Source organism: Pristis pectinata, chromosome 10, assembly GCF_009764475.1.
Source record: "Pristis pectinata isolate sPriPec2 chromosome 10, sPriPec2.1.pri, whole genome shotgun sequence".
NCBI lineage: Eukaryota > Metazoa > Chordata > Chondrichthyes > Rhinopristiformes > Pristidae > Pristis > Pristis pectinata.
The window spans coordinates 4,706,478-4,721,613 of record NC_067414.1 but is presented as its reverse complement, the minus strand read 5'-3'; the positions used below and the strand labels follow the sequence as shown (position 1 = coordinate 4,721,613).

The window sequence follows — 15,136 nt, the reverse complement described above, 5'->3', positions numbered from 1 at the left end:
ACCTCGTCATGGCCTTGCACCTTATTGTCTGCCTGCACTGTACTTCCTCTGTAGCTGTGACACTTTATACTGCATTCTGTTATTGATTTTCCCTTTGCTCTGATGTGGTGAAATCATCTGTATAGATGGCATGCAAAACAAAGTTTTTCACTGTGAAGCTGGAGGAACTCAGCAGCTGGCCTCTGGAAACCGGAGCACCCAGACTTTGTGTGTGTGTGTGTGTGTGTGTGTGTGTGTGTGTGTGTGTGTGTGTGTGTGTTTGTACCAGAGAGAGAGAGAAAAGAGAGAAACACAGTCGAGAGAAAGAGACAGATAGATTCAGAGAGAGAGAGGCTCAGAATGAGAGAATGAAGGAGTGAGACACAGAGAGAGAGAGAGAGAGAGAGAGAGAGAGAGAGAGAGAGAGAGAGAGAGAGAGAGAGAGAGAGAGAAAGTCAGTGTGACTGGGTCTAACATTTGAGGTCAGGACTGAGGAGGGGTCTGAGATGGTGCCAGGTAGTGGAGAGGAGCGAGGGTGGAATTGGGAGAAACTGGCAGGTGAATGATAAGTGGAGGGAAGACAAAGAGAGGGGGAGAGAGAGAGAGAGAGAGAGAGAGAGAGAGAGAGAGAGGGAGAGAGAGAGAGGGAGAGAGAGAAGAAAAAACAACCAGACGGAGCGAGGTGGAGGCGGGGAGTGTGAAGACAGGAGACAGCTGCTGGAGGGAGATAAGCAGGAACATAGAGTGCTCCCAGAGCTGGATTTGGATAAGTAACAGAGGTGAAGATGGGAACCATTAGGGGAGAAGTGAACGACAGTTGCCAGTTAAAACAGCAGCTCAGGCATTAAGTCATGAAGCATGTAGCTGGCCTCCCCTCCATGGACTCTGTCTCTACCTCTCGCTGCCTTGGCGAAGCAGCCAGCATAATCAAAGACCCCACCCACCCGGGTCATTCTCTCTTCTCTCCTCTCCCATCAGGCAGAAGATACAGGAGCCTGAGGGCAAATACCACCAGGCTCAAGGTCAGCTTATACCCCACTGTGACTATTGAACGGTTCCCTTATATGATGAGATGGACTCTGAGCTCATAATCTACCTTTTTGTGACCTTGCACCTTATTGTCTACCTGTAATGCACTTCCCTGTAGCTGTGACACTTTACTTTGCATTCTGTTATTATTTTTACCTGTACTACATGTACTATGTTGGCGCCGGAAGCGTGGCGACACTTGCGGGCTGCCTCCAGGACACTACGCAAAAAAGATGCATTTCACTGTGTGTTTCGATGTACATGTGGCTAATAAAGATATCTTATCTCTTACATCAATGCACTCTGTACTACCTCAATGCACTCTGTACTAACCCAATGTAACTGCACTGTGTCATGAATTGATCTGTACGATCGGTTTGTAAGACCAGTTTTTCACTGTACCTCGGTACAAGTGACAATAATAAACTAATACTAATCCCAATACCAAAGGAGGTGCAGGGCAACAATGGAGAGTCCAATAATCTGCCCTTCTCACATTCTCCATCAGTCACACTCTGAGGAGTCACCATTTACCAGTAACAACTGCACCAGTCATGCAGTGATGTAGCCCCAGGAACATACCAGATGCTGCATGTTCTGCAGTGAGTGACATCTGCTCAGGGCTCCCAGGTGCTGTCTGGCCTGCCGAACATCACCAGCGTTTTCTGGTTTTATTTCAGCAGTGTTGCTCTTGCTTTGAATAACAAACACTTTGGGCTGCTTTTGTCTTCTCGAGTTATTCTTCAAAGTTCCCTCAAATCGTTGGAAAATGCACATGGGGATTTATACAATATTTATGTTCCAGATCCCAGCAGGAGTGAATGTTACTCTTTGATAATGCAACCAGATGAGTTGATGCTGGGCAATGCAAGTCAACTCTGACTAAGTAGGGGTCTGGAATTCTATTACCAGAACCAATTATACTGTTGAAACTATAAAAGACAAAGAATTGTGATAAAACCCACAACCTGTAATTTAGTTTAAGCACCTTTGCAAACCATCACTTCACCAGAGACGAGATGTTTCTCTGCAGTACAATTACACGCCTCTGTTAACCAAATTAAATTTCAGCTCACCTTTATGTCACAGTATAATAAGTGGAGGAGGTTAGAAATCTTGTTCCCCTGTCTAAATCTTTATCTTTAAGATAAGATATCTTTATTAGTCACATGTACATCAAAACACACAGTGAAATGCATCTTTTTTTGCGTAGAGTGTTCTGGGGGCAGCCCGCAAGTGTCGCCACACTTCCGGCGCCAACATAGCACGCCCACAACTTCCTAACCCATACGTCTTTGGAATGTGGGCGGAAACCGGAGCACCCGGAGGAAACCCACGCAGACACGGGGAGAACGTACAAGCTCCTTACAGACAGTGGCGGGAATTGAATCTGGGTCGCTGGCGCTGTAATAGCATTTCGCTAACCGCTACACTACCCTGCCTGTCTAACCCCAACCCTAACCCAAATCTACATTCCAACTGATGCTACAACGTAAAGCATCTCGGTAAATGAATTAGGAATTAAACAATCATGATAATAAACAGTTACAACATGAAAAGAAATTAAATCTAATTTTCTAAATTCACTCGGACTTTGCCCTTTCTTAGCTATTGTTACCAACTGTAGGTTAATCATTCGAAACAGAAAACCATTGGCTGTAAATAAATAGATCAATAATTAATGGCTTCCAACAGATTTAGCCACAGTGCCAGCATTAAGAAGTTTACAATGGAAGTTGCAAAGAAAACCCCAAAAGCTAAGTTTATACCAGAAAATAATAAAGAGCGATCAACTGGTGAGATAAAACCCTTGTATCCCATGGTTGCAACACTTAAACACATTGACTAACAACTTTAGGCAGCAACGTAAAAGTATTCTCTGTCTGTTGTGTGTATCATCGACCAAATGCACTGTAGTTGCTGATAGAGTCATACAGCATGGAAACAGGCCCTTCAGCCCAACTGGTCCATGCTGACTGATATTCCCACCTGAGTTATTCCTATTTGCCCGCACATCATGTACCTACCTGTCCAATCTTGTTGATAACTGTTGTTAATACTCCCCACGCTACTTCAGCAGCTCCTCTCCAACCTCTGACCTCTACCACCAAGTAGGCGCATGGCAACACAACCAGGGGCAGGTTCCCTCCGAGCTGCACACACAGCTCGAGCTTGGGAATGTATTACTGATCCTTCATGGTCACTGGATCTAAATCCTGAAATTCCCCATCCAGCTGCATTATGGCGTACCTGCAAAGCGGCTTTGCAAGGGTAATTAGGCAATAAATACTGATCTTGCCAGTGATGCCCAGAACCCAGTGAAAAACAACACCAAGCTCAGGACTCTGAACTGGGCAATACGTGGGCACCAAAGAGGTGGCATTCTCAGGCATTCAAGTGTCAGGATTTCTGGATTTAGGATGGAGGGATATTACTCCAGTATTCTGGAATATCCTGGAAAAAAATTGAAATATCTCGCTGTCCCACAGCACGGCAGTGTAGCGGTTAACGTAACACTATTACAGCGCCAGCGACCCGGGTTCAATTCCCGCTGCTGTCTGTAAGGAGTTTGTACGTTCTCCCCGTGTGTCTGCGTGGGTTTCCTCCAGGTGCTCCGGTTTCCTCCCACATTCCAAAAGACGTACGGGTTAGGAAGTTGTGGGCATGATCTGTTGGCGCCGGAAGCGTGGCGACACTTGCGGGCTGCCCCCAGAACACTCGACGCAAAAAGAAGATGCATTTCACTGTGTGTTTCGATGTAGATGTGAGTCATAAAGAAATCTTATCTCTGTCCCGCCACCCCATCTCCAAGACCTGCCTTACACTCTCTCCATCACAGCCTGTCAACAACTCCAAGCAGCATCTTAACAGCAGTCCTGATTGGCAGAATAGTGATGAAAAGACTTATCATTATTAATTCAACATTTCAGTTTCCTAGCATTAAGGTTGCAAGATGATTTTTTTTTGAGAACTATGTTCCACAGGTAATTGTATTCTTAATTAAACAGGGAAAGGTCATACCACACTGCAATGTAGTCATTGACTGGTTCTGTCTGCAGCAGAGTGAAGTTGATGTAAATCCCATGTCCTGAAGGCACGGTGATAAGCCAGGTACAGTCCTTTGAGTTGGGGTACTCATTTGGGAACCCGGGAGAGTAGATGGTACCGTTCCGAGATGTAATGTTAAGGCCACAAGGAGCTTTAAAGCAATCAAAGAAACCATGATTACACAATTAACGTAGGGTATCAATGCATTTCAATCTTAACCTTTAATTAGAATTTCAAAACCTATTTCAGCATTTGCTTCAATAAACTGCAAATGTATAATTTGAAACAAGCCTTCCAAATTCTTGAAAGTGCACTCTGGATGCTGACCGCTGTCAAGATACATCAAACTATTTTTATGGGAGGAAGCTTGCTATTGGACATTTCCTTCAATTACCAGCCTGAATAATTCTTTGGACTTCCACTTGAATCATGAAATGTTGTGTGTGATGGCCCTTCGACTGTACCCAGTGACTGGTGAAGACTGAACTTAAGAAGTTCTGAAAACAAGATGAACAGATGTCAACGCAAAACAGACTCTTTTCTTATTGGTAATAGAATGGATTCATTGCACTTGTGTTTCATTTGGTAATGTGCATTTTTCTGAACATAACTTTCCTCTCCACTGCCTTATTTCTTGGATTGTTATGAATTTATAGGATACAACATGGGAATAATGGATGCTAAAATAAATAAATAAGGACATTTGTCTCGGGAACTAGTGAAAAATATGTGGCAATACATTTTTCGATTTGTTGGCAAATTATCTAATTTTTTTTTCCCATTCACTTCAATGCTAAACCAGAAGTGTAAAACAGGCCACGCTGCCTAAATGCTGGCATCATTTTAGTTGACTGCTCAAAATAAGTTTCATCAATTGGAGATTGTGGCCAGTCTCTAAAGGCATTAAATTGTATAAATATAATGGAGTAAGCAACAATTGAACATTTTACAGCATAAAACTGCTCAACAAAAAAATGTAGATCTTATCGAGGATTACAAAATTATGAGGGGTATAGACAGGGTGAATGCATGCAGGCTTTTTCCCCTCAGGTTGGGTGGGACTAGAACTAGAGGTCATAGGTTTAGGGTGAAAGGTGAAATATTTAAGGGGAATCTGAGGGGGAACTTCTTCACTCAGAGGGTGGTGCGAGTGTGGAACGAGCTGCTAGTGAAAGTGGTGGATGCTGGTTCAATTGTAACATTTAAGAGAGGTTTGGATAGGTACATGGATGGGAGGGGTTTGGAGGGATATGGTCCAGGACTAGGCAGAAGATCAGGTCAGCATGGACTAGATGGGCCAAAGGGCCTGTTTCTGTGCTCTGTGACACTATATGCTGACAACATATAGATGTTGAGAAGATTTCCTGAATTCTGTGGGGAAAGTTCTTCAATCATGAGGAATCACATCGAGTCAAAGTGAGGAACAGCACAAATACAGGTCTTCTGACATCACCATCAAACACCCTACATTTACTCTAATCCTACTTTAATCTTTCTTTTATTATTCTCCCCACCTTCTATACCTATAAGAGGCATAGATCGAGTGGACAGTCAGAGACTTTTTCCCAGGGCGACAATGGCTAACACGAGGGGGCATAATTTTAAGGTGATTGGGGTAGGTTTTTTAACACAGAGAGTGGTGGGTGTGTGGAACGCACTGCTGGCAGAGGTTGTGGGGGCAGATACATTAGGGACATTTAAGAGACTCTTAGATAGACACATGAATGATAGAAAAATAGGGGGCTATGTGGGAGGGAAGGGTTAGATAGATCTTAGAGCAGGATGAAATGTCGGCACAACATTGTGGGCCGAAGGGCCTGTACTGTGCTGTAGTGTTCTATGTTCTAACTCCCCACAAATTCTACCACTCCCCTACACACTTGGGGCAATTTACAATTAACTCACCGACCCTCATGCCTTTGGGATGTAGATGGAAACCGGAGCACCCAGGGGAAACCCATGCAGTCACAGGGAGAACATGGAAAGTCTGCACAGAGAGCACCTGAGGTCAGGACTGAACCAGATCTCTGACATCGTGAGGCAGTGGCTCCTCGATTTACTCCAGTGTGTCTCTCTTCAAACTGTACTGCATTTTTACCTTCCACTGTTGAATATTCGTAATAGCCTCCTTTTCTCTATTCAGGCAGTGAATAATGGGATATTGGCATGAATCTGGGGGCTATTTGGAATTATATTGTTCATAGCGTGTGAAAATGGGTGCTTTTCAATTTTTTAAATTGAAGTGTATTATTTTAAAGTAGCTAACTTTCTCTCAAATGAAAACTACTGAACTTAAATTACTTGCTTGTATGACTAAGGTCTACTATGGCATACTGATGAAAAATCAGTTACATTTTTATCAGGAGCTATGAAGAAAGGGAATGAGATTAGGAAGATACATTCTAAATAAAGAATTATACATTAAAGGTGACAAGACCAAATCTTGCAACAAAGCAATTATGCCATACTCTTTTGCTTTGTAAGATCAGTCATTAAGTGGAATTCGAAAAGAGAAATTGAGTAAAATGAGGACATTGCTTGCCAAAGCACATAACATGCATCACCCATTGAGGAGACCACACGGGTGAGACCAAATGCAGACTGGGTGACCATTTCGCAGAACACCTGTGCTCCGTCCGTAACCGCGATCTGTATCTCCCCGTTGCCGGTCACTTCAACTCCCCCTCCCACACCATCACTGATATGTCAGTCCTCGGCCTCCTCCACTGCCGGGAGAATTCCAAGCGCAAACTGGAGGAACAGCACCTCATTTTCCATCTTGGAACCTTGCAGCCTGATGGCATGAACATTGAATTCTCCCACTTTAGGTAATCCCCACCCCCTTCCCCCAAAACCCCTAAACCCCCCCCCCCCCCACCACACTTCTTCTCTTCTTCCCTTTCCTAGCCCTTTCTTGTCCTCTCTCTCCTTACCTTTGACCCATCCCCCGGTGGATCTGCTCTCCCCTCCTCCCCCACACCTGCCCATCACTATCTCTGACCTGCATCTACCTATCACCACCCTGTGCCCACCCCGCCTCCCCTCTTCTGTCCACCTATCACTGCTCTGCTTTTCCCTCCTATTTATCAGGCTTCCCCTTTTCCTATCTTCAGTCCTGAGGAAGGGTCCTGACCCGAAACGTCGACCGCCTGCTTTTCTCCACGGATGCTGCCTGGCCTGCTGAGTTCCTCCAGCATCATCGTGTTTCTCATCCAGATTCCAGCATCTGTGGTTCTTCACACATTGAGTAGTGGTTGATCGGATTTGAAATTGTTTGAAGCCTACCTTCGCACTAACCTGTGGTTTACAAATTAAAATATGCTTTGCGACGGGGAGAGAAGGGGAGGGAGGGAGCAGGATGCCATTTTTCACTGTGGACTGACAGACTACAACTGGAAAAGAAGCAACCCATCTTGAAAGGAAGAGAGAGACACAAGAGACTGCAGATACTGGAATCTGGAGCAACACACACAATGCTGGAGGAACTCAGCAGGTCAGGCAGCATCTGTGGAGGGAAACACACATTCGATGCTTAGGATCGGGACCCTTCAACAGGACTGGAAGGAAAGATGGGAGATGGCCGGTATAAAGCGGTGGGAGGGGGAAGGGGAGGAGCAAGAGCTGGTGGGTGATAGGTGGATCCAGGTGAGGAGGGGCGATAGGCAGGTAGAGGAGGGGGGGAGTGTGGGAATGAGGTGAGAAGCTGAGAGGTGAGAGGTGGAAGTGACAAAGGGCTGAAGACGAAGGAATCAGAGAGGAGAGGACGGTGAACCGTGGAATGGAGGTGAGGAGGGGAACCAGAGAGAGGAGTGTGTGGGTGATGGGGGCTGGTGGAGTGAGGGGGGAAGGCAAGGGTGGGGACAGAAGGGTGTGGTTACCAGAAACTGATTTTTTTTTACAGCGTGGTAACAGGCCCTTCCGGCCCAACCAGTCCGCCCCCCCCCCCCCCCCCCATTTTAAACCCAAATTGACCTACCCGTACGTCTTTTAGAATGAGGGAGGAAACCAGAGCACCCGGAGGAAACCCGCGCAGACACGGGGAGAACGTACAAGCTCCTTACAGACAGCGGCGGGATGTTCATGCCATCAGGTTGGAGACCACCAAGGCGGAATAAGAGGTGCTGTTCCTCTTGTGATATCTTTACAAAGATCTCAACTAGTATTCTGTTTACATCTACGTTTTATCGGTTAGGGTATTGGTTTGAATATAGAGCTGGGGTTGCGTATGCAGTTTGGGATGTTACATTGCATCAAGTACCAGAAAAGTTGCAACGAAGATTGATTGCGATGACATCAAGTTGACAGGCGTGATCAGAAATTGCGGCTTTTATACGAGAATACTGAAAGGGCATGATTTTAGAAACATATAATGAAAAGCGGTGAAAGGCAGCTCTCCTTGATCCCCATAATTAGAATGATAAAGGATAACCATAGAAGTGATGCCGTGGGAGCATAATAACTCTGATTAGTGGGGTCATTAGGTTCAAAACTTACCTTGGCAAATCGTGAAATTAAATTAACTTAACCATGACGATTTGTGGGCATTGGAAACTAAATTATTGAAAATCAATTGAATTAATCATACCAAGAGTACAGGGAAGGAGCTGGGGAGTGGGATTAATTGGATGCTTTTTTTTCCCAAAGAGCTGCCAGTATTTCTTTTCCTTTTCGGTTAGTCTCTCGGGATTGAGGGTGATGTACTTCTATTTCAGTTCTGTGGGTTCTAGCATGGCCGAGGAACTACTCCATCCACAGATGGCGTAGGTAGAGGGCAATTTACTGTGAGAGATGATCCTTCCCTTTACACAAAGCCACTGTGTGCTCCTAATCCATGGCCACAAGGTTCTCAAAACCACCCAGACTGCTCCTTCTTTCACCTTGAGTGATCATGGGCCAGAGGTTCCCAGGAGTCAGTATGGACGTTGCATTTCTTTGAGCACATCACAGAACATAGGACAGTAAAGCACAATACAGGCCCTTTGGCCCACAATGTTGTGCCAACCTTTAAACTTCACCTAAGACCACCTAACCCCTTCCTCCCACATATCCCTCTATTTTAAATTCCTCCATATGCTTATCTAGTAATCTCTTGAATTTGACCAACGTACCTGCCTCCACCACCACCCTAGGCAGCGCATTCCACGCCCCAACCACTCTCTGGGTAAAAAACCTCCCTCTGATATCTCCCTTGCACTTCCCACCCATTACTTTAAAGCCATACCCTCTTGTATTGAGCATTGGTGCCCTGGGAAAGAGGTGCTGGCTGTCCACTCTATCTATTCCTCTTAGTATTTTGTACAACTCTATCATGTCTCCCCTCATCCTCCTTCTCTCCAAAGAACTAAGCCCTAGCTCCCTTAGTCTCTCCTCATAATCCATACTCTCCAAACCAGGCAGCATCTTGGTAAATCTCCTCTGCACCCTTTCCAACGCTTCCACATCCTTCTTATAATGAGGCGACCAGAACTGGACACAGTACTCTAAGTGTGGTCTAACCAGAGTTTTGTAGAGCCGCATCATTACCTCGCAGCTCCTAAACTCGATCCCACGACTTATGAAAGCTAACACCCCGTAAGCTTTCTTAACTACCCTATCCACCTGTGAGGCAACTTTCAGTGATCTGTGGGTATGGAGCCCCAGATCCCTCTGCTCCTCCACACTGCCCAGAATCCTGCCATTAACTCTGTTGAATCCTTGAATCTTTTCCTCTGTCAACCTGGTAAACTCTTCCCATGTAGAACTCAGATTCAAGTGGAGACACAAGAGACTGCAGTTGCTGGAACCTGAGGCAACAGACAAGATGCTCGAGGAACTCAACGGGTCAGGCAGCACCTGAGGAGGGAAATGGTTAGTCGACGTTTCGGATCGAGACCCTTCATCTGGACTGAAAGACTCAGGGGAGATAGCAGGTATAAAGAGGAGGGGGGAAGAGCTGGAGAAAGAGCTGGCAGGTGATAGGTGGATCCAGGTGAGGAGGGGTGATTGGCAGATGGAGGAGGGAGTAAAGGCAGCTCATTTCTACCTTCTCAAGGCAATTAGGGATGGGCAATGAGTGCTAGCCCTGTCAGTGATAACGAGGTCCTAGATACTTTGGTGTGCTGTTTCACAGAGCCAGCTGCCCCCAGAACGCTCTACACAAAAGACGCATTTCACTGTGCGTTTTGATGTACATGTGACTAATAAAGAGATCTTGTCTTATCTTGTGCCTTAATAGTGGCACATTTTCCTGTGCCCCAACCTTCCCCTACCCAAGTTCAGAGAGAAACCATATCCTCAGCATATCAAAGATCTGCGAATAGATGAAAACAAGTTATTTGCTTAATGTTTTGATTTGAAATTGGACTCTGATGAAAGATTTAAGTCACAGCTACCTCTCAGGAACTGTGCATCTCCTGTTCCCATGGCTGACATTAACTAGAGTCTCTGGAGGACTTTGGACATTCAATTCTTAACACAAAACAAAACATCTTCAGGAGAGTTCTGGATCCGAATAATCTGTTTTGTCAAAATGCACAACTGAAGTGTATTCACCATTTGATGCACCTAATCTGTGTGGTATTCCCGGGCAATGCAAAGTCCCATGTGAGAATGGAATGCAGTCTTGCAGTGCTGGCTTTAAAATTTTCCCCACGAATTTGCAGTCTGAAGGGATGCAGGCACAGAAGTCACATTAGTGAAGAACTGTGGGCCAGCTCATGTGACATTGCAACTTAAATTGAGTCAAACAGTCTCTACAGCCCAACTCGCCCGTGCAGCCCCACCTGAACTAGTCCCCTTTGCCCATGTTTGGCCCATGTCTCTCTAAACCTTTCCTATTCATGAACTTATCCAAATATCTTTTAAATGTTGTTATTGTACTTGCTGAACCACTTCTTCAGGCAGCTCATTCTGCATACAGATCACCCTCTGTATGAAGAATTTGCCCCTCAGGTCCCTATTAAATCTTTGCTCTATCACTGTAAATCTATGCCCCCTAGGTTTTGATTCCCTTCCCCCAGGAAAAGGCATTCACCCTATCTATGCCCCTCATGATTTTATACACCTCTATAAAGCCACCCCTCAGTCTCCTAATCTCCAAAGAATAAAGTCCTAGCCTGTCCAACCTCTCCCTGTAACTCAGGTCCTCGAGTCCTGGCAACATCCTCGTAGATCTCCTTTGTACTCTTTCCAGCTTAATGACCTCTTTTCTATAACAGGGTCACCAAAACTGTCCACAATACTCCAGGTGTGGCCTCACCAACGTCCTGCACAACTGTAACATAATATCCCAACTCCTGGACTCAGTGCCCTGACTGAAGAAGGCCAGCGTGCCAAATGCCTTCTTCACCACCCTGTCCGTGACGCCACTTTCAGGGAACCATGTACTTGTACTCCTAGGTCCCTCCTTTCTGCAGCCCTGCTGAGGGCACTACTGTCCACTGTGACAATCCTACCTTGGTTTGACTTCCTAAAATGGATCATTTGGCACTTTTCTGGATTGAACACCATTTGCCATTCCTCAGCCCACTTGCCCAGCTGATCAAGATCCCCCTACAATTCTTGATAAATTTCCTCACTTTTAATGTCATCTTCAATGTGTAGTAATATGAAGTTGTGTAACTGTCAGAGCCTTGGTTAGATATAGGAGGTAAGGTGTCAAGTATAATTTTGTACATGGTCATTTTGTCCTCGTTCAGGTACTCATGAGGGGTGGGAGGCAATCAGAGTTGCAACTCAAAAGCAGGGCACAGCGCAATAGGTCTTAAAACTACAGTGCTAAATGGGTTAGCCCTGGTCCGATATCCCTGAACATAGCCCGAAGCAGCTATAATTTCCAACTCGATAGCAAGTTTGGGAGATCTCTATTGCAAATGTAAGATTTGTAAAAACCGCATTCCCAGAATGAACCATCAAAACTCAGTCTTGTTGCTGGAAATAATGAGGGCTCTACCTGGGCCTCACTCAGATCAATCAAAAAAGCTATTTTTTTTCTAAGCTGTAAGGCCCAAACGGTGTTAAAAATTTATATAAAATCAATATTGCTGAGAAGTTTAAACTATATACCCGTGACGGAATTATCACTCCCCTTAATTTGTAACATAGAGTCAGAGAGACATTGAGGAACAAGCCCCTTGATCCAGTGAATCTGTGCTGAGCATACAACAGTACAGCACAAGAACAGGCCCTTCAGCCCACAATGTCTGTGCCGACCACAACACCAAATTAAAATTAAACCGATCTGCCTGCATATGGCCCATACCCCTCCATTCCTTGCACATTCATGTGTCCGTCCAAATGCCTCATAAACGCCACTAATGCCCAGTCCGGATGAAGGGTCTCGGCCCAAAAGGTTTACTGTCCATTTCCCTCCATGGGTGCTCCCTGACCCATCGAGTACCTCCAGCGTTTTGTTTGTTGCTCCAGATTCCAGCATCTGTAGCCTCTTGCGTCGCCCCAACATATCTGCTTCTACCGCTACCCCTGGCAGCTCGTTCCAGGTGCTGAGTCAACCATCCATTGTCCAGCTTAGAATTCAACTGGATCCCCCAACCTTGTAAATAAACACCAGCTGGAAGTATAACAGGAAGCAGGCACCATGGAGATCCCTGAGCTCTCTTCTCACGGACAAGTCTTACTGTCACTGTGCCAAAATTCCAGACTCCTAACCTTGCACCACTTTGGGAAGTCATTCACCACAAGGACTGCAGGGGCTCAAGGAAGTCACTCAGAGCTCCCCCTCCAGGGCAAACAACAGACAATGAATGCCAAGTCTTGCCAACAGTGACCGTAGGCCATCTCCAGGTAACCAACAGGTTCCGTTTTTTTTACAGATTCCCAGAAGCCAATTTTGTCCATAAGTTGGAAAATACAGTTGGAATGACCCTTCATCCGGACGGGGCATTTGTGGCGTTTATGAGACATTTGTACGGGCACATGGATGTGAGGGGCATGGAGGGACATGAATCACGTGCAGGCAGATCGGATTAGTTTTAATTTGGTGTTGGAAGGAATGGAATCCAAAACATATCAGGCTGACAAGAAAGAACTATTACAAAAAGGGGGGGGGGGGGGAGAAGAGGAAGAGGGAGGGAGGGAGGGAGGGAGAGAGCGAGAGAGAAAGAGAAAGAGAAAGAGGGGAGGCAGAGGAGGAGAGGGGGAGATGGGTGGAGAGGGGAGAGAGGGGGGAGAGACACGGGAAGAGGAGAGGAGAGAGAGGTGGTAGAGGGGAGAGGAAGAGGGGCAGGGGAGGGGGAGGGGGGATAAATGGGGATAGAGGAGCGGGATAGAGGTAGGTATAGAGGGGGGATAGGGAAGACAGGGGGGAGAGGGGGGAGAGTGGGGGGAAGAGTGTGGGGGAAGAGTGTGGGGGAAGGTGTGGGCGAGGGTGGGGGAGAGACGGGGAAGAGGGAGATAGGGGATTAGGTAAAGAGGGGATAGGGGAAAGCGAGGGGGAGAGGGAGAGGGAGACGAAATGTTCTGCCTTCTGTAGGTCAGACATAAGAGAACAGGAATAAAACCTGTGACCTTCATGCCTCATGCTGCATTGTACAATGATATTATGGGAGCTTATTCATATACATATGGAGGGGTCCATAAATCAGCATGTAGGGGGGTCCGTAAATCAGGCCTTAACAACCCGGAGATGGCCCGTATATATGATAATAGAGAAAAAAAATGTTGTTTTTGTTAGACCCAGAATTGATTTGGGAGACTGAAACTGAAAACACTGATAAAGAATATTCTGGTGAATTTAATGCAGCAAAATATTCCATGGTGCACACAACAGAACCTTGCCTGACCCTATGTGCATTTTATATCAAGCTCCCTCCCACTCAACGGTTCAGATTGCCCCTACCCCAAATCCCTCAACGAGACAATCAATGAACACATTGTACAATGCAGCATGAGGCACGAAGGTCACAGGTTTTATTCCTGTTCTCTTATGTCAGTTTAGACTCAGATGGAGTGAATTAGCTGAAGCGTGCTTTTGTATCCTTGGGCAAAGGAGCAGGACACCAGTCACGACTCAATGAACTCGGACGTCTGTGTGTGGAGCAAAGGTTGATGGCACAGGGCACTATTTATTGAATTCCTCTATCCCCTTTTAAGTAGCTTATTCCATTAAAATGCCAAACAGAATGGTCTCAAGGGCAATTGGGGATAGACAATGAATTCTACATATAATGAAATGCATGCAGAATGGAATTTTAATTCACCGGTTGAGCCTAGTTTCCATCGTTTGCTACCAAAGTTGGAGAGGTTCTTCTCTCTTAAGGGAATCTCCTTTGTCTTAACCCTGTAATCTTCATCGCTGTTTGTTTCAGAGAGTATGTTTCAGAGAGTATGTTTCAGTTTCAGTTGTTTAGAGAGTATGCATTATGAGGAGGGACTAAGGGAGCTGGGGCTTTACTCTTTGGAGAGGAGGAGGATGAGAGGAGACGTGATAAAGGTGTACAAAATATTAAGAGGAATAGATAGAGTGGACAGCCAAGTGCCTCTTTCCCAGGGCACCGATGTTCAATACAAGAGGACATGGCTTTAAAGTAATGGATGGGAAGTTCAAGGGAGATATCAGAGGGAGGTCTTTTACCCAGAGAGTGGTTGGGACATGGAATACGCTGCCTGGGGTGGTGGTGGAGGCAGGTACATTGGTCAAATTCAAGAGAGTGCTAGATAAGCACATGGAGGAATTTAAAATAGAGGGATATGTGGTAGGAAGGGCTTAGATAGTCTTAGGCGAAGTTTAAAGGCCAGCACAACATTGTGGGCCAAACGGCCTGTATTGTGCTGTACTGTTCTATGTTCTATGATCATGTGTTTGATCATGTGCTTGCCAAAAGTTGCTCTCATGTCCATTGGCTCTGGATACCCTCTCTCTGTTGCTGGTTTTTAATCATTTTAATTTGCCTGATACTTAAAACGTTTTTGGTATTGAATCAACCTTGTTCACATCCCATCCCTGTAGTACATTCCCTGCTCTCTAGTCCTTGCTTTTAGGCTTGCTTAATGATTATTCACTTCTAACGTTCTCTACTCATTGACTTAAAATGTTAATTCTCTTTCTGCAGATGCTGATTGACTTGGTGAGATTTACAAATCA

At 45.6% G+C, this 15,136-nt stretch overlaps 1 protein-coding gene across 1 annotated transcript in view; it reads right to left on the bottom strand.

Annotated features, from left to right (window-relative positions):
• The window catches only part of LOC127575302 (CUB and sushi domain-containing protein 1-like), a 2,402,828-nt gene that overhangs the window by 207,014 nt on the left and 2,180,678 nt on the right, over positions 1-15,136 (bottom strand). Inside the window, 1 exon segment of the mRNA XM_052025075.1 lies at positions 4,030-4,207. Coding sequence (XP_051881035.1) covers positions 4,030-4,207 — 178 coding nt within the window.